Source organism: Rhamphochromis longiceps, linkage group LG3 (assembly GCF_057381845.1).
Source record: "Rhamphochromis longiceps isolate RC_006_pf linkage group LG3, R_longiceps_female_GT1.1, whole genome shotgun sequence".
NCBI lineage: Eukaryota > Metazoa > Chordata > Actinopteri > Cichliformes > Cichlidae > Rhamphochromis > Rhamphochromis longiceps.
Genome location: NC_140559.1, coordinates 16,420,080 through 16,439,109, shown reverse-complemented (window position 1 = coordinate 16,439,109; position 19,030 = coordinate 16,420,080). Strand labels below are relative to the sequence as shown.

Here is a 19,030-nt window from a genome sequence, read left to right as displayed (position 1 = left end):
GAACAGGAAATCAGTTTGAGCAGCTGTAATCAAACTGTCAACCTTCACACTTTTTACTAAAACCTTTAATTCTCCACTAACATCACTTTGTATCCACGGTCACTCTAATGGACCCTAGAAAATAAGATAAAACACATTCAAAGACTATTTTGTGTTGAGAAGAAGTTTCTGGCTCTTATTCTATTTTCTAAAGGAGGCAAACAGCAAACAGGACTCTCCAGCTGCCCCGGAGCAGATTGTAATCATTGCTCTAGACGAGCTTCATCATGTTGCAGACACACCTTCATGCTCAGGGCAGCCGTTACCTGTGTGCTCTAAGAGAAGCAGGAAGATTTAGGGTCAGATTTACTAACATGTGGAGCAGCAGCAGCCGCATCACAAAGTTTAGTATGTTATGTATTTGTAATTTTGAGTTTTACATCTCTTGGAGAGAGATATCTTTTGCATACTTATAAATGCACCATGTGGTAAGCTGTATACTGTGTCTACTGCTGTATTGACAATAAAGCTCTTGAGTCTTGAATGTGTATCTGTAAGAGTGTCACTGTCAGGAGACGTGTCTGTCATAGTTGCTGCTGGGAGGTTATTACTGGGAGGGAGATGTTATCAGAGTCATCAGAGCTTCATCGGCTCAGAGTCGTTATCGCAGCACCAAAACTTTGTCAGTGAACTGGAATGAGCTGGATCTGAAACAAAGGCAGCTGTTACTGTGTTAGATTCACGTCTGCATGTTGAAACATCTTATTAAAAGTAAAGATGTGCACATACAGGCACGGGTCACAGTGACGCTGAGGATCCTCAGAGTCCTCTGCACAGTGCTCAGGGATTTCCTCATCTTTCATGTTGTCTGTCTGTTTGAATTCAAGCATCATCGTCAATAACTGAGCGTCTGACAGCCTCAAACAACCAGAGCCTGAAAATAAAAAGCCTCTTTGGTGGAATTATGCTCATATTTAAAATTTCTGTCAGTTACTTTATTTTCTGAGGGTTTTTTTGTTGTTCTTAAATTAGTTTTCAGAGCTATAAAGAGTTGAGTGCAGGGGTGTCAAACATAAGGCCCGGGGCCCAGAATCAGGCTGGCAAAGAGTCCAAATCGGCCCAATGGACGTTTTTGGAGAATGTGAAGGAGGAACTTCTCTGCCATGACCACTCATACAAAACCAAATGAATGAAGTAACGGAGAAATGACAGAAAGTTCCTGGGTTTTTTTCAGTATTTACAGAAATTTTTAAAAAGATATTTCTTTGCATTAACAAAAACTTTTTTACAGATATTTAGATGAGCTGCATTCCTCTGATGAGGACTTATAGAAAATGTGCATAAGGACTCAGAGTGTGTGCAGAGAGTCGTCATGCACTTGATACCATGACAACAGGACGGCCCTGAGCCCTCAGACCCCCAAACACTGAATTCAAGCCACAGTACTCTCTGAAGACTGTGAAGCATGGCAGTGCAAGCATCATGATGGGGTCTGTTTCTCTTACTATGGTGTCGGGCCCACTTATCTCATATCAGGGATCAATTTGCTTATATCAAACTACTTGGAGAGGTCACGCTGCCTTATGCTGAAGAGGAAATGCCCATGAAATGGGTGTTTAAACATCACAACGACCCCAAACACACCAGTAAGTGAGCAGCATCTTGGTTCCAGACCAATAAAATTAGGGTCATGGAGTGGCCAGCAGAGTGCCCGGACCTTAATCCAATAGAAAACTTGTGACATCAAAAATGGTGTTTCTGAGGCAAAACCAAGAAACGCAGAGGAATTGTGGAAGGTTGTCAAATCCTCCTGGGCTGGTATATCTGTTTACAGCTGCCACAAGTTGGTCGACTCCATGCAGCACAGATGTGAAGCAGTTTTCAAAAACAGTGGTTATACATCTTAGTTTAGTGATTCACAGGAATGTTAAATCTTAACATTTTTTCAGTTTATTGAGTAAATATTTGAGTTTTTGATCACTGTTTTCTTCATAAATGTAGACAGACAGACTGATTTCACTCATTATCATTTTCTTTACAAACCAAACTTTTATTTCCAGAGATATAAAAAAAACAAAGTTAAACACAACAGTGTTAAAAAGGGCACAGCCGAGCAAAACACCACAAACACAAAAACAAGCTGTCTCCCAGTGGGCTGGGCTTGAGGAGGAAAAGTCACATGGGGCATCATCAGTTTCTTTCTGTCCTTGATCATGTTTTTCGTCGCGCTGGGTAACAGTGACTTCATGGAAAGTCAGTCTCAGCATTATTCAGCTTTGAATACTTTGCAGCCCTTTCAATTGTTTTCTGACGTTTTTTTCTCAGGTTTTGTTTTGTTGTGCTAAAACCCCTCTCATATTTTCTGCAGATCAGATTAATAAGAAGAGCAACAACAACAAGAAGCACAGCAGAAACTGACAGACCAACTATCAGTCGAGCAGATCCATCCTCCTTCCCTTCATCCTTCCTTCCATCCTCCTTCCCTCCATCCTCCTTCCCTTCATCCTTCCTTCCATCCTCCTTCCCTTCATCCTTCCTTCCATCCTCCTTCCCTCCATCCTCCTTCCCTTCATCCTTCCTTCCAACCTCCTTCCCTCCATCCTTCTTCCCTCCATCCTCCTTCCCTCCGTCCTTCTTCCCTCCGTCCTTCTTCCCTCCGTCCTCCTTCCCCCCGTCCTTCTTCCCTCCCTCCTCCTTCCCTCCGTCCTTCTTCCCTCCGTCCTTCTTCCCTCCGTCCTCCTTCCCCCCATCCTTCTTCCCTTCATCCTCCTTCCCTCCATCCTTCTTCCCCCCATCCTCCTTCCCTCTGTCCTTCTTCCCTCCATCCTCCTTCCCCCCATCCTTCTTCCCTTCATCCTCCTTCCCTCCATCCTTCTTCCCTCCATCCTCCTTCCCTCCATCCTCCTTCCCTCCGTCCTTCTTCCCTCTGTCCTTCTTCCCACCGTCCTCCTTCCCTCCATCCTTCTTCCCCCCATCCTCCTTCCCTCTGTCCTTCTTCCCCCCATCCTCCTTCCCTCTGTCCTTCTTCCTTCCATCCTCCTTCCCCCCATCCTTCTTCCCTTCATCCTCCTTCCCTCCGTCCTCCTTCCCCCCATCCTCCTTCCCTTCATCCTCCTTCCCCCCGTCCTCCTTCCCTCCGTCCTTCTTCCCTCCATCCTCCTTCCCCCCATCCTTCTTCCCTTCATCCTCCTTCCCCCCGTCCTTCTTCCCTTCGTCCTTCTTCCCTCCGTCCTCCTTCCCCCCATCCTCCTTCCCTCTGTCATCCTTCCCTCCATCCTTCTTCCCTCCATCCTCCTTCCCTCCGTCCTTCTTCCCTTCGTCCTCCTTCCCTCCGTCCTCCTTCCCCCCATCCTTCTTCCCTTCATCCTCCTTCCCTCCGTCCTTCTTCCCTCCGTCCTCCTTCCCCCCATCCTCCTTCCCTCCATCCTTCTTCCCTTCGTCCTCCTTCCCCCCATCCTTCTTCCCTTCGTCCTCCTTCCCCCCATCCTTCTTCCCTTCGTCCTCCTTCCCTCCGTCCGTCTTCCCCCCGTCCTTCTTCCCTCCATCCTCCTTCCCTCCGTCCTCCTTCCCTCCGTCCTCCTTCCCCCCATCCTTCTTCCCTTCATCCTCCTTCCCTCCGTCCGTCTTCCCCCCGTCCTTCTTCCCTTCATCCTCCTTCCCTCCGTCCTTCTTCCCTTCGTCCTCCTTCCCTCCATCCTTCTTCCCTCCAGCCTCCTTCCCTTCATCCTCCTTCCCTTCATCCTCCTTCCCTCCGTCCTTCTTCCCTCCGTCCTCCTTCCCTCCGTCCTTCTTCCCTCCATCCTCCTTCTCTCCCTCCTCTGTGTCTCCTCCTGTGTGACCTGCAGGTGAGAAACAGGTGTGAGGTGTCAGCTGTCAGGTAGGTGATGAGTGGAGAACAGAACAGAATCTGTTTCCTCTTCTAGTTCAGGACAACAGATTAATACAAACTATTCACAATATGTATAAAGTGAGAAAATACTGGTGGATTTTTCTTAATTTAACAAAGGAAACGGATGATCTGACTAAATATGACTAAAACTGATCCAGCTGATCTTTATAATTTGCAGACTGAGAGTTCGTTAAAACATGTCTGAGACTTTTGGAAGGTCAAATCCTCGACTCTCTGAACCTGTGTTTGTTTATTATGAGGCTGAAACATCTGAACCTGTGATTCAGATTCAAGCTCTGTGGGAGTTTCCCCCCCAAGAGGGACAAAAGGACCCCCCTGATGATCAACGATGGTCGCTCACAGTGGACGTAGATGGCTTCTTTCACTCCTCTTTAAAACCATCTGTCCTCTCTGTCCAAAATGTGAACATTAGCATCCTCGAAAGAGTGTCCTTTATCCTGTGGAGGTGGCTCTTCTATGTCCATCAGAATGGTGGGATCAATAGGATCAACAGGTGCTCCATGACCCTCCTGGGGGACACTCCCATAGGGCTTAAAAATCTGGGAGATCCACCAGTTGCTCTTAGAACTGAAGAAGCTTCTCGGATTAAACGTTTTAAACAAACTTGAAGAGGTCCAGCTCCTTACAATAGTTTTTTACAGTTGTTACACAGACCAACTGTGTATTCTGGCTGTTATGTATTTGCTCTGGCAGGTAAGTTTATAGCACAAAGATAATGTGTTCATTTATCAGCAGTTTATCACAGCTGGTCACAGAGATACTGATGATTTCAGCATGAGAGGTTCAAAGCCACACTGTGATCAGTCTCAGGAGTTTGGAAACTGCTTACAGATCAGTAACTCTGCTCAGCTGGTCTCATTACAACGAGAGGGCAGCCATGTTTTTAACACAGCTGCAGTAAAGATACAGTGGGGCAAAAAAGTATTTAGTCAGCCACCGATTGTGCAAGTCCCCCCACCTAAAATGATGACAGAGGTCAGTAATTTGCACCAGAGGTACACTTCAACTGTGAGAGACAGAATGTGAAAAAAAAATCCATGAATTCACATGGTAGGATTTGTAAAGAATTTATTCGTAAATCAGGGTGGAAAATAAGTATTTGGTCAATAACAAAAATACAACTCAATACTTTGTAACATAACCTTTGTTGGCAATAACAGAGGTCAAACGTTTACTATAGGTCTTTACCAGGTTTGCACACACAGTAGCTGGTATTTTGGCCCATTCCTCCATGCAGATCTTCTCGAGAGCAGTGATGTTTTGGGGCTGTCGCCGAGCAACACGGACTTTCAACTCCCGCCACAGATTTTCTATGGGGTTGAGGTCTGGAGACTGGCTAGGCCACTCCAGGACTTTCAAATGCTTCTTACGGAGCCACTCCTTTGTTGCCCGGGCGGTGTGTTTTGGATCATTGTCATGTTGGAAGACCCAGCCTCGTTTCATCTTCAAAGTTCTCACTGATGGAAGGAGGTTTTGGCTCAAAATCTCACGATACATGGCCCCATTCATTCTGTCCTTAACACGGATCAGTCGTCCTGTCCCCTTGGCAGAAAAACAGCCCCATAGCATGATGTATCCACCCCCATGCTTCACAGTAGGTATGGTGTTCTTGGGATGCAACTCGGTATTCTTCTTCCTCCAAACACGACGAGTTGAGTTTATACCAAAAAGTTCTACTTTGGTTTCATCTGACCACATGACATTCTCCCAATCCTCTGCTGTATCATCCATGTGCTCTCTGGCAAACTTCAGACGGGCCTGGACATGCACTGGCTTCAGCAGCAGAACACGTCTGGCACTGCGGGATTTGATTCCCTGCCGTTGTAGTGTGTTACTGATGGTGACCTTTGTTACTGTGGTCCCAGCTCTCTGCAGGTCATTCACCAGGTCCCCCCGTGTGGTTCTGGGATCTTTGCTCACCGTTCTCATGATCATTTTGACCCCACGGGATGAGATCTTGCGTGGAGCCCCAGATCGAGGGAGATTATCAGTGGTCTTGTATGTCTTCCATTTTCTGATGATTGCTCCCACAGTTGATTTTTTCACACCAAGCTGCTTGCCTATTGTAGATTCACTCTTCCCAGTCTGGTGCAGGTCTACAATACTTTTCCTGGTGTCCTTCGAAAGCTCTTTGGTCTTGGCCATGGCGGAGTTTGGAGTCTGACTGTTTGAGGCTGTGGACAGGTGTCTTTTATACAGATGATGAGTTCAAACAGGTGCCATTCATACAGGTAACGAGTGGGGGACAGAAAAGCTTCTTACAGAAGACGTTACAGGTCTGTGAGAGCCAGAGATTTTCCTTGTTTGAGGTGACCAAATACTTATTTTCCACCCTAATTTACGAATAAATTCTTTACAAATCCTACCATGTGAATTCATGGATTTTTCTTTCACATTCTGTCTCTCACAGTTGAAGTGTACCTCTGGTGCAAATTACTGACCTCTGTCATCATTTTAAGTGGGGGAACTTGCACAATCGGTGGCTGACTAAATACTTTTTTGCCCCACTGTATATACTTTACAATAAGCACTGCCTGTATTCAGATAAACTGCCAGCTTAGTTTGATTTGATCTAAACCTGACAGAGTGACAGCAGCCGTCCTCTCTCTGTAACAGCAACAACATGCAGGGAGTCTGCTCAGCTACACATGGATTAAACTCTACGGTTAAACTATCAGGACATAATAGAAGTCAGTGAATTAATAAATAACAAACTAGCTCAGCTGGAGTCTCACATTGTCACAGATGAGGATGATAACACTGACTCCAGAGTGAGCAGGACACATCTGTGCTAAAGAAAACTGATGGAGGCCATCTGAGTGTGGGTGGATGCTGGACTCCAGCAGTCAGTCAGACGCTCGTCTCCATTCATGCGGTTTGATGCACTTCATATATATAAAGGGTAACTTGGTTGGATGGGACAGAGAGCTGTGACCATTGACCAGATCACAGGTACAGCAGAGTTTTAGCCTGATGCTAAAGAAGCACGTTTTCAAACACATGATGATTTACTTTTCAAAAGTCTCAAGCCAAACATGACCCCTGACCCCACATGGTTGTTGTGGGCGATCGTGGCTCAAGAGTTGGGAGTTCGCCTTGTAATCGGAAGGTTGCCGGTTCGAGCCCCGGCTTGGACAGTCTCGGTCGTTGTGTCCTTGGGCAAGACACTTCACCCGTTGCCTACTGGTGGTGGTCAGAGGGCCCGGTGGCGCCAGTGTCCGGCAGCCTCGCCTCTGTCAGTGCGCCCCACGGTGGCTGTGGCTACAATGTAGCTGCCATCACCAGTGTGTGAATGGGTGGATGACTGGATATGTAAAGCGCTTTGGAGTCCTTAGGGACTAGTAAAGCGCTATATAAATACAGGCCATTTACCATTTAAAGATGTGGTGGGAGCTAAAGAAATATTGGAAATTATATCCATGAATTGTCACATCAGCCAGTGTGTGCTCCAGCCGTGCTGGAATAGTGCAAACGTGCTTTTGTTTTGTTCTGGTTGTTTCAAAGCAGGACGGTGACTGTTCTTTGGGTGAGATCACGTGTTTCCTGTGTAATCTAAGTTTCATGTTTACAGACGAGTTAGAGAGCAAGAGAAGAAGAGACGGATTCATAAATGTCTTTGTTTCTGCTCTAACCAAACAATGCTGCTCTACAACTCTAGACTACCAGCCACAAAGACAACAGCTGGAGAAACATCTGTCTACCTCTGACATCCACCAGCTCATCCATACAACAAACAAACATCAACAACCAGGAAGCAGCTTCACCTCTGGGGCGATCGTGGCTCAAGAGTTGGGAGTTCGCCTTGTAATCGGAAGGTTGCCGGTTCGAGCCCCGGCTCCGACAGTCTCGGTTGTTGTGTCCTTGGGCAAGACACTTCACCCGTTGCCTATTGGTGGTGGTCAGAGGGCCCGGTGGCGCCAGTGTCCAGCAGCCTCGCCTCTGTCAGTGCGCCCCAGGGTGGCTGTGGCTACAATGTAGCTTGCCATCACCAGTGTGTGAATGTGTGGATGACTGGATGTGAAAAGCGTTTTGGGGTCCTTAGGGACTAGTAAAGCGCTATATAAATACAGGCCATTTACCTCTGATCACACACACACTCAACTCTACTCACTCACCTGGAGGAACACTCAAGTAGACGATACTGATGATCTTCAATGAGCTGGTTCTTTCATTGAGGACACGACACATGTATGTTCCAGTGTCATTGATCCTCACATCCTTCAGATTCAAAGACACGTCTCCATACTTCATCTGTCTTTCCTGCAGATCCACCCGGTTCTTAAAAGATGGATGCTGGTGATCTGTAACAAAGCGACCAGCCTGGTACAAAAGCACAAATCCTGGCTTGTCAGTTCTGCTCCATACTACACTTCTGATCTTCTTGGTTGGAGCTCGACATGTCAGAGTGACGTCCTGTCCAGACTCAGCTGTGATGATCTTTGGGTCTGAAAGAGGAAACAACACAGAGCAGAGAGGTTAAAGGTCAAAGTACAACTATGATCAGAATGACTGACTTTAAATATTTTGTTTATTTCCTTTGACATTTGAGTTTTTAGTCATGTTGGATTTAATGAACCTCTGAACATCCAGCAGGTCACCAGTGACCCACTGAGGGGGAATTTTAGCCTCGTGCTAAACATGCAAAGTGTCAGAAACTACAAGATGTTAGCTTCCACAGAACAACAACATGTGCTGATAATAAGTAAGAACAAGTCAACTCTAGACTACCAGCCACAAAGACAACAGCTGGAGAAACATCTGTCTACCTCTGACATCCACCAGCTCATCCATACAACAAACACACATCAACAACCAGGAAGCAGCTTCACCTCTGATCACGCACACACTCAACTCTACTCACTCACCTGGAGGAACGACAGCCAGGTGGATGATGCTGGGAATCTTCAATGAGTCTGTTTCTGCCATGAACACATGACACTCGTATGTTCCAGCGTCATTAATCGTCACGTTCTTCAGAATCAAAGACGCGTCTCCATCCTTCATCTGTCTGTCCTGCAGATCCACCCGGTTCTTAAAAGATGGATGCTGGTGTGTTGAATTAGAGAGACCATCCTGGTACAAAAGCACATATTCTGGCTTCAGGTCAGCGTTCTTCCAGTACACAACTATGATGTTGTTGTTTGGAGCTCGACATGTCAGAGTGACGTCCTGTCCAGACTCAGCTGTGATGTTTTTCTGCTCTGAAAGAGGAAACAACACAGAGCAGAGAGGTTAAAGGTCAAAGTACAACTATGATCAGAATAATTGACTTTAAATATTTTGTTTATTTCCTTTGACATTTGAGTTTTTAGTCATGTTGGATTTAATGAACCTCTGAACATCCAGCAGGTCACCAGTGACCCACTGAGGGGGAATTTTAGCCTCATGCTAAACATGCAAAGTGTCAGAAACTACAAGATGTTAGCTTCCACAGAACAACAACATGTGCTGATAATAAGTGAACATAATGTGTGAGAGAAAGCAGCCTCTCATTATAAGACACTGTGAGTCTCTGCATGCTGCCTTTATGGAGCTACAGCTGTTTGTATACACTGAACAAGAAGCTTTGTAGCTGCATCCTGACTCCTGACACTACAACACATCACACTGACACACATTACACTTCTTTGTCTCTGTCACAGCTGGATTACAGATGTTAAGTGTCCACACAGACAAACTAAATCCATATTATTATCATTGTTATTATTATTCTTAACAACATGTAAACTAGTCGATGCTGGTCTATTGTCAGATAAACTCAGTTTAGTTTCTAACTGTAAACCTCACCTGCAGAGGCGAACACGACGACGACAGCAAACAGCAAAGCGGAGCAGCGTGATGCAGTTACGGCAGACATTTCCGTGTCATTATTACTGATCATCCAGCGCTTCTTTGACTTGTTCTGAAGTCTAAATCTGTCGCTAATTTCAGCGAACAACTGAACCTGAGTTTAAAACCTGATGAGATTCAATTAAATTTAAGGTTTAAAAAAGCTGAAAGATTTAAGCAACTGACTCCACACTTCCGATTTAACTACTACTACTCAGTTTTGCCGACTCCTCGGTAAGGGAAATTTCTATTGGCTGTCCTAAAATTCGCTAGAAGTCGTTAAATGACGTCATCACCCAATTTGAATAATTGTAACAGATCCTGTAGGAGAGAGAAATGACATCGTGGAAGAGACAAAGTCAGTTAAAAACACCCTAAAAGAACTTACTACACATTTAGAACTGCAACCTTTTCATGGCACAACTCCAACCCTCCTTGTTTATGATTGGAATCAGTGCATCGATTTATTTTAGACAAAAACAATGTTGTACATCTAGCGCTGCTCCAGTCAGAACGGCAGCGTCGCTCATGAGAGATTCATTTGCAGTTTGGACCGTAGGGTGAACATCTGTTCTGGCCATGTACTGTGCAATTTTTGAGTCGTGCGACGGTTTTGGGGATCGGCCGAGTTTCGCCTTCATCGTGTGTCGTGCATCGTGTAGTGTACGTGGGGTAACGAGAAGCGATTAACACCTCACGACCATCAATCGGGAGGATTTCAAACCTGTTTGAAGTCCTCTCGGCCGTCGTGAGGGTGTCTCCGCAGCCTCTCACACTGCGCACGCGCAAACACAGAAATGTTAGCGAACAGACGGAGCAGCACGTGCAGTGCAGCGTGTGATCTGGACACAAGCGATGGAGGCACAACTTGTAGAACTTTGGAAAGCTCATCCGAGCCTTTTCGGTGTGGCCTCACAAAATGATCACTACCACAACAACCGTGAAAATAGTTGGATCTACACTGCTGCTCAATCACAGCTGCCTGATCATGTTTTTCATTAGCAATTTAGCAAAGTTGATGGTGGTGGTGTGTGAGTGAAAGACAGAGAGGGAGTGAGCGACAGATTTTGTGTTATAAGCTTCATGTTATGGACGCACAGTGTGAGCTCTCAGGTCGCATCTGAGCATCGGGCCGTATGGTGTGAGACCTTCTTCTGAACTTCTAACCCCTGCGAGTCAATCGTGCAGTTTGAGCAGAAGCTGAACAACACGACTGAAAAAATCGCACAGTGTGAGCCCAGCTTAAACGGTGTCTGAAAAGTCGCTAAATATTGCGACAAAGTCGCTAAGTTGGCAACACCGCTACTACTACCTCTTCCGCAATGATGTGTTTTCCTCTGATTGGGAGAAAAGAAAGGGGAGTGTACGTTATGATTCGATTGTCTGTCTGAGATTGTCATTGTTACGGTTCTAAATAAAGTTTATTTAAAAACTACGACTACCTCTTCCTCTATCTTTTTATCGCGGTGCGCAGACAACTTCAGGTGCCTTAGTGGATCGGAACAGCTTTTTCTCATATTAACAGCAGTTGCTCTCGAAAACCCAAATATTGTCCTATTAATTACATCACCTGTATTCCTCTGAAATATTTATTTTACCTTTAACTGAATACAATTCTTCTGTTATTCAAATCTGAGTATTTGTTGCTTTCCTGTTATTTACCACATTCTAACATTACATGTTCAAATGTCTCCTCTTGTCCACAGAATTCACAATTCCCTGTGTCATGCTTGTTCATATTTTTAACATGAATATTACATATATATATATATATATATATATATATATATATATATATATATATATATATATATATATATATATATCAGCCCTCTTACCTTGTGTAGTAAATGAAAATCAGGAGTTCTTTGTATAACCATGGTGGTAAAACTGAAAATGATGCTGCTGAACTAATACTTTTCTTACTAATTCCTTTCTAACGTATTTTTCTCTGTAATTTAACCAAAACTTCCTGTTGATTCCCTTTATTTTTCTTGTTTTTGACAAGGTTTAACTATATCATGTGCTATGTGTTTTTCACCATGTCCCTTTAACTTTGCCCAGTAAGTTAAAGCTGATGTCTTCTTATTTCTAACAGTAGTTCATTCATTTCGACTTGCAATTGAAACATTTTAATGGCCCCAAAACACAACCTCAACACTTGATACTGGGTTTTATCCAAGTGATTTAACAATCTTTTAGCTGCTGAGCCATAGACCAGACATACATAATCCATGATCTAATGACACTTATATATAAAGCTTTTCATGTTGTTTTTTCTGCAACCCATTCGCTGCTTTTGAAACATGTAAAATATTCAAAACCTTTTTAGATTTCTCAGCCATTTCCCCAATATGTGTTTTCCATGTAAGCCTTTTAATCAAAACTAATCACACGAGCCAAGGTGTGAGAATGAAGAGAGGCAGAGAGGAAAGGGCGATGGTTTTATGAAATCCAAAGCAAAGTGGTGGAAATGAGAAGTACAGGACGAAACAGGAGAGTGGAGACGGTTATATCTCGACTGAGATTCGGACACACTGGTTTAAATAGCACATTTTTAATAAGTAAACACTGTACAGAGGAGTGTGACTGCAGTAGGGAACAGGAAACAATAGAACATGTTTTATTGCATTGTCAGAAGTATGATATGGAAAGGAGACAACTGCTCAAAACCTGGAGGATATGAAAGTGAAGTGGGACTTGATTGATTGTTTCGCATGAGCTCTATAAGTGAAAGTTATCAGGCTGTATTTTGGTTTTTAAGGCATTTGTTCGGAAAGATTTACATTATTATTATTATTTATTTATTTATGTCATTTCGGTCCAAACTCCACACCAGTTGGTGGCGGTAATGCACCATTTTGCCGCCAATAAACCCTATACAGAAGAAGAAGAAATCGAAAGCGTAGCCTCTGCATGAGCGTCTCAGACACAGATTCGTAGTCAGTGACTTTCAGCTTTATTTAAACCTTAAATGTAATCTGATGTGTTCAGGTTTAAACTCAGGTTTAGTTGTTCAGTGAAAATACTAGTGATGGGCATGAAGCTTCATGAAGCACTGAAGCTTTTCATCCAATTGGTTCATCCCAGCGCAAAGCTTCATTTGCTCTAGTAGGACACCTACTGGACGTAAAAATATTAGTTGGCATGAATTTGAAGAGTGTGGCCTTTTGCACACAGCCTGTAAATGTCAACAACAAAAGGAGTGTGTAAAACATCTATATTGTAGTGATGGCAGCATACTGTGTATATTTATACTGGCAGTATGGAAAATGATTATTTGGAAATGCTTAAAATGGAAATGATCATTTACTGTGAGGTGAGGTGTGGTTGGGGTGTGGACAGTGGTTGTGCTTTTGTAACGTTGAGGTATGGACAGCTACAGGCTTTGAGCCTCAGTCCTACCTGTTCACATTTTATTCAGTAAAAACTAAATTTTCACTGCTTTTATAACCTTTATTGGGGAGAACATAGCTAGGATTTAATGATTTAACACATCTTTTGAATCCTTTGTCCTCCACAATGCTAAATGGCTGGGAGTCCTCAATCACCATGCTGACCAGGTCTTCATCTATTTGAGATTGTTCTCCTGAGGAAAGACAATAAAGACAAAGCACAAGTATAAATATCACACACGTAACTTATAACAGTTGTATAATATTGTTATATCATTTAGTAACATTACTGCATGCTATATTATCATGGCATTTGATGGCTCACCTGGTCTTGCTCCACAATCGGTGTTCCCCTTATTCTCATGCAAAGCTCTGTAGTGACTAAGCATGGATGAGGTGTTGTTGTTATATCCCAGCTCCCTGGCACATAGCAAACACTTCACCCTGTACAAAAGTACAGACAGCTTAACATAAATTGTATTGCACCATCAGTATTATGAAAATACATCTTCTGTAGAAATCTACATACCTTGTTGGGAGGATCCATCCATCCATCCATCGTCATCCGCTTTGTCCGGGGCCGGGTCGCGGGGGCAGCAGCCTAAGCAAAGAGGCCCAGACCTCCCTCTCCCCAGCCACCTCCTCCAGCTTATCCGGGGGAACACCAAGGCGTTCCCAGGCCAGCTGAGAGAGATATAATCTCTCCAGCGTGTCCTGGGTCTGCCCCGGGGCCTCCTCCCGGTGGGACATGCCTGGAACACCTCACCCAGGAGGCGCCCAGGGGGCATCCTTGTCAGATGCCCGAACCACCTCAGCTGGCTCCTTTCGATGTGGAGCAGCAGCTGCTCTACTCTGAGCCCCTCCCGGATGGCCGAACTTCTCACCCTATCTCTAAGGGAGAGGCCAGCCACCCTTCGGAGGAAGCTCATTTCTGCCGCTTGTATCCGCGATCTCGTTCTTTCGGTCACTACCCACAGCTCGTGGCCATAGGTGAGGGTAGGGACGTAGATCGACCGGTAAATTGAGAGCTTCGCTTTTACACTCAGCTCCCTCTTCACCACGACGGACCGGTGCAGCGTCCGCATTACTGCAGCTGCAGCCCCAATCCGTCTGTCGATCTCCGGCTCCCTTCTCCCATCACTCGCGAACAAGACCCCGAGATACTTGAACTCCTCTACTTGGGGCAGGAACTCATCCCCGACCCGGAGTGGGCACGCCACCCTTTTCCGGCTGAGAACCATGGCCTCAGATTTGGAGGTGCTGATCCTCATTCCCGCTGCTTCACACTCGGCCTCGAACCGTTCCAGTGCGAGCTGGAGGCCCTCACCCGATGAAGCCAACAGAACCACATCATCCGCAAAAATCAGAGATGAGATTCTGAGGCCATCAAAGCGAAAGCCCTCCGCCACTTGGCTGTGCCTAGAAATCCTGTCCATAAAAATTATGAACAGAACCGGAGACAAAGGGCAGCCCTGGCGGAGCCCATCACCCACCAGGAACGAGTCCGGCTTATTGCCGGCAATGCGAACCAAGCTCTTGCAACAGTTGTATAGGGATCGAATGGCCCGTAGCAATGGGCCAGACACCCCATATTCCCGCAACACCTCCCACAGGACACCCCGAGGGACACGGTCGAATGCCTTCTCCAAGTCCACAAAACACATGTAGACTGGTTGGGCAAACTCCCATGCACCCTCAAGTTTGTTGGGAGGAATAAGATCAAAATGTTCCCACACAGGGGAGGACATCCTCCTCTTCTTAGCTGGCTCCATTCTCTCCTGACTTTCTCTCCTCACTCTCAGAAACCTCCAAACTCTCACTAACCGCAACTCTCCATCAAACACCCACATTTTGAATGAAGTCTGAGGGGTTTATATCGCTGTCATAGCTCGCGGCAAAGTTCAAACCACTTCATGAACCAGTCACGTGGTACAGCGAGGCTTCGGACGTCATCATTTTCAGCTCCTCCCATAAATGAAGCAAGCCTCGATACGCGCATCGCGGAAACGCCCTCTCCATTACTCGACACACGCTTCGAAGCCTCGATACAGAACGTCCCATCAGTAGGAAATGCCAACAGACTCAGAACAAACTAAGAGTCAGATCGGCAGAAACAGAGATCACGGACATGTCTGCTGTAACTGCAACGCTCTGCTCCACGCTGATGTTTGTCGTGTTCGTCTCTGCAGGTGAGGTTTACCTGTTTTAAGCCCAAATATATCTGACGCTGACATAAAGACGATTAAATAGTATCAGCCTCTTTATATGTTAACAAAATTTCGTAAAGAATTACTTTCATATGGATTCAGTTTGTCTGTGTGTGACGGAGACAAGAGGCTGAGTGGACACTTAGCATCTGTGTGGACAGGAAGTGTCCCACTGTAGCGACCGCACGCGCCGGAGCACGCGCAGTAGTGAAGTGCGGGTCGATCCTGAAATATCGATTCCTCCGATACCAATCATTTATGTTCTAGAATCGATTCTCACATTAAAATATCGATATTTTAGTAATTTAGGGTACATTTGTAGTTTATCATTAACAGGAACACAGTGGGAAGAAGCTATAACATTCGGATTGTCTACATTCAAAGGAACTACTTCCTCTTCCGCCTCTCATAGTCATGTGCGAAATATGGCTGTATAAATGTATGGCTGATATGGCCAATATTATAGTTATTATATTAATCATTCTAAGTTATTACAGCAGTGAGTTTGAACTCTCAAATCAAATCACTTCTGTTGTCACATCACATGTGCAGGTACACTGGTACAGCACATGTGCGTGAACTCTGTGTCAAACACTGAGCTTCAGTAAAGACTCAAGTTGCAGTTATTATGTCCTATCACCTTAAATCTTCACTCGAAGACACTCAAGTATCTGTGACAGTGTATATGTAGGTGTATTATATTTAACCTCCTAAGACCCGAACTCTTCCATGACATGCATTTTTAATTTCTCTTTGATATCTGGGCACATTGAGGTCTGATGAATGTAAAAGCAGAGAATTATCAGATTTTTTTTTCACCTTATTTTTGTTTTTAAGAACAATAAGAGCCACGTATGAGGATATTCGTTTAAAATATTTGACAGAACAGTGGCAGTATAACGTCCTGGTACGTGGATATCAGGCCCATGCAGAGCAAAATTGAGTATTTTGGTCTAAATAACCCAAAATGTGATGTCCACATATGTGGACGGCAGGTCCTAGGAGGATAAGAGACAAATGTGCCTTCAGTATGTTGGCATTACTAAATTTGGCTCAATGCTTACATATATGTGTAAAAAGCAAACGTACGAGCTGTGATAACTGTTTCTGATAGAATGAAGAGTAGACTGATATATGAAATATTCCTTTATTGGGTGAGAAAATCAGACCATGTCATAACTGCTGTAAGTCACACAGAATAGATATCAGAGCCTTAAACAGGCTGACTTCTGCTAAATGGGTCAAACTGGGCAGAAAGTCTACAAACACATAACATCCTTATAGAATATGATGTAACACTATAGATCAACTTACCTCAGATTATATAAAGCATATAAACAATTACAGCAATATGATGCAACAAACACAGCAGTGCTACTGATCCAAAATACTCAAAGCTTCATAGAACTGAAACAAACATTGATTTTTATATGCAGCTACAAAGCTTCTTGTTCAGTGTATACAAACAGCTGTAGCTCCATAAAGGCAGCATGCAGAGACTCACAGTGTCTTATAATGAGAGGCTGCTTTCTCTCACACATTATGTTCACTTATTATCAGCACATGTTGTTGTTCTGTGGAAGCTAACATCTTGTAGTTTCTGACACTTTGCATGTTTAGCATGAAGCTAAAATTCCCCCTCAGTGGGTCACTGGTGACCTGCTGGATGTTCAGAGGTTCATTAAATCCAACATGACTAAAAACTCAAATGTCAAAGGAAATAAACAAAATATTTAAAGTCAATCATTCTGATCATAGTTGTACTTTGACCTTTAACCTCTCTGCTCTGTGTTGTTTCCTCTTTCAGACCAGAAAAACATCACAGCTGAGTCTGGACAGGACGTCACTCTGACATGTCGAGCTCCAAACAACAACATCACAGCTGTGCACTGGAAGAACGCTGACCTGAAGCCAGAATATGTGCTTTTGTACCAGGCTGGTCTCTCTGATTCAACACACCTGCATCCATCTTTTAAGAACCGGGTGGATCTGCAGGACAGACAGATGAAGGATGGAGACGTGTCTTTGATTCTGAAGAACGTGACGATTAATGACACTGGAACATACGAGTGTCATGTGTTCATGGCAGAAACAGACTCATTGGAGATTCCCAGCATCATCCACCTGGCTGTTGTTCCTCCAGGTGAGTGAATAGAGTTGAGTGTGTGTGTGATCAGAGGTGAAGCTGCTTCCTGGTTGTTGATGTGTGTTTGTTGTATGGATGAGCTGGTGGATGTCAGAGGTAGACAGATGTTTCTCCAGCTGTTGTCTTTGTGGCTGTTTGTTTGTTTGTTTTTTACTTACGGTACAGAGTCATTAATGTCTGAGCGAACTATGTTACTTCCTGTGTCAGACTCTCTTTTTACCTGGTTAAATCACCATGGTGACTAATGTTAAAAACATAACCTGGTCATGTCCAGCATGTGTTCAGTGTGATGTCGATTCTCTGCTGGGGGAAAATGTTTCATATGTGCAGCTTTTTAAACCGTATCTCACTAAAACCACTGAGTGTAACATCAGACTCACAGAGTTTTAATTTAGTGATGTGTAAACCGTGTAAATGTTTCGTACTGGATTCTAATCTATTGCCCAGGCTGCTGACGTTAAAGCTACTAGAGGATAAATTATAAGCTTCATCAGGATATTTATCCCCAAGAATACATTTTAAATCCAATTAATTTCATTTGATCAGCTGACACCTCACACCTGTTTCTCACCTGCAGGTCCGACAGGAGGACACACAGAGGACGGAGGGAAGGAGGATGGAGGAAAGGAAGGCAGAGGGGAGGAGGATGGACCTGTTGGATTGGCAGTTTCTGCTGCGTTTCTTTGTGCCGCTGTGCTTCTTGTTGTCTGTGTTGTTAGGTTTTGGATACAAAGACGACTTCAATCTAAGACTTACGATGATCCAGAGATCACACAGCCTCTTACGTCTGCGCAGGAGGACAGTTACACAGATGACCTGAAGATAAGTTAGAAATGAACCATCGTTAACATCCAGGTTAATTTCATTCAAATTAACTTTAAATTGAGCAGTTTTTTTGTGTTGGTTTAAAATATCAACCTCGTGTGGCCTTTTCTTCTTTAACTGCAGCACAGTGTGAAAAAGTTTGTATAACAAGCTTGTTTTAGGTGCTGTTATGAAACTAAAAATTCATGCAGCTGAACTGTAGATGTTTCTCTCTGACTCTGAACTGTGAACCTCGCCAGCTTCTATTCAGCTCCTGATGCAGGAAGATGAAGTGAACAATGTAAATGTCCTTAATGTGTCTTCATCTCTATGTCTCATCTTTACATTTATACCTGTGTAATGTTGTTTTTTATTATGGGTGTTTTTGTAACGTACAGAGGTGAAAGGTTTTCTTTATGTTCTTGCAGTTATGAAATTATGATCTTTATCTGTTTTGTGAACAGACTTCTGATTGGCTGTTTCATGTGATGAACCAGAAATAAATGATTCATGGTGATGTTGTTCGTCTGCTGCAGATTTCAGGCCTGACACGTCTTCTTTTCACCTCCACATGCACATCATGCTGCATTACACCAACATGCAAGTTGTTAGCTTGAGGATCACCTTGTAGCAAAAAAGCTATTTTATAACTGTACAGAATGGTGTTCATCAGTTTAATGCTGGATTGTGTTGCTGCACTAATCCTCAGTCAGAAGCCGTACATGCACCAGAACGTTTGTTTTGTATGCAATGTGACGGT

General features: G+C 44.2%; 2 protein-coding genes across 2 annotated transcripts; one reads left to right on the top strand and one right to left on the bottom strand.

The window, feature by feature from the left end:
- Positions 1-2,008: 2,008 nt before the first annotated feature.
- On the bottom strand, positions 2,009-9,971 carry LOC146673171 (uncharacterized). Its single transcript, XM_085401699.1, has 4 exons — positions 9,677-9,971; positions 8,755-9,090; positions 8,005-8,334; positions 2,009-3,818 (listed from the first exon to the last, which is right to left on the bottom strand). Exons 1-4 carry the CDS (start codon positions 9,768-9,770, stop codon positions 2,224-2,226), a joined length of 2,355 nt encoding a protein of 784 aa, XP_085257825.1. The 5' UTR covers positions 9,771-9,971; the 3' UTR covers positions 2,009-2,223.
- Positions 9,972-15,083: 5,112 nt separating this feature from the next.
- LOC146673170 (uncharacterized) lies at positions 15,084-18,814 on the top strand. Its single transcript, XM_085401945.1, has 3 exons — positions 15,084-15,302; positions 17,128-17,463; positions 18,044-18,814. Exons 1-3 carry the CDS (start codon positions 15,242-15,244, stop codon positions 18,295-18,297), a joined length of 651 nt encoding a protein of 216 aa, XP_085258071.1. The 5' UTR covers positions 15,084-15,241; the 3' UTR covers positions 18,298-18,814.
- Positions 18,815-19,030: the final 216 nt, after the last annotated feature.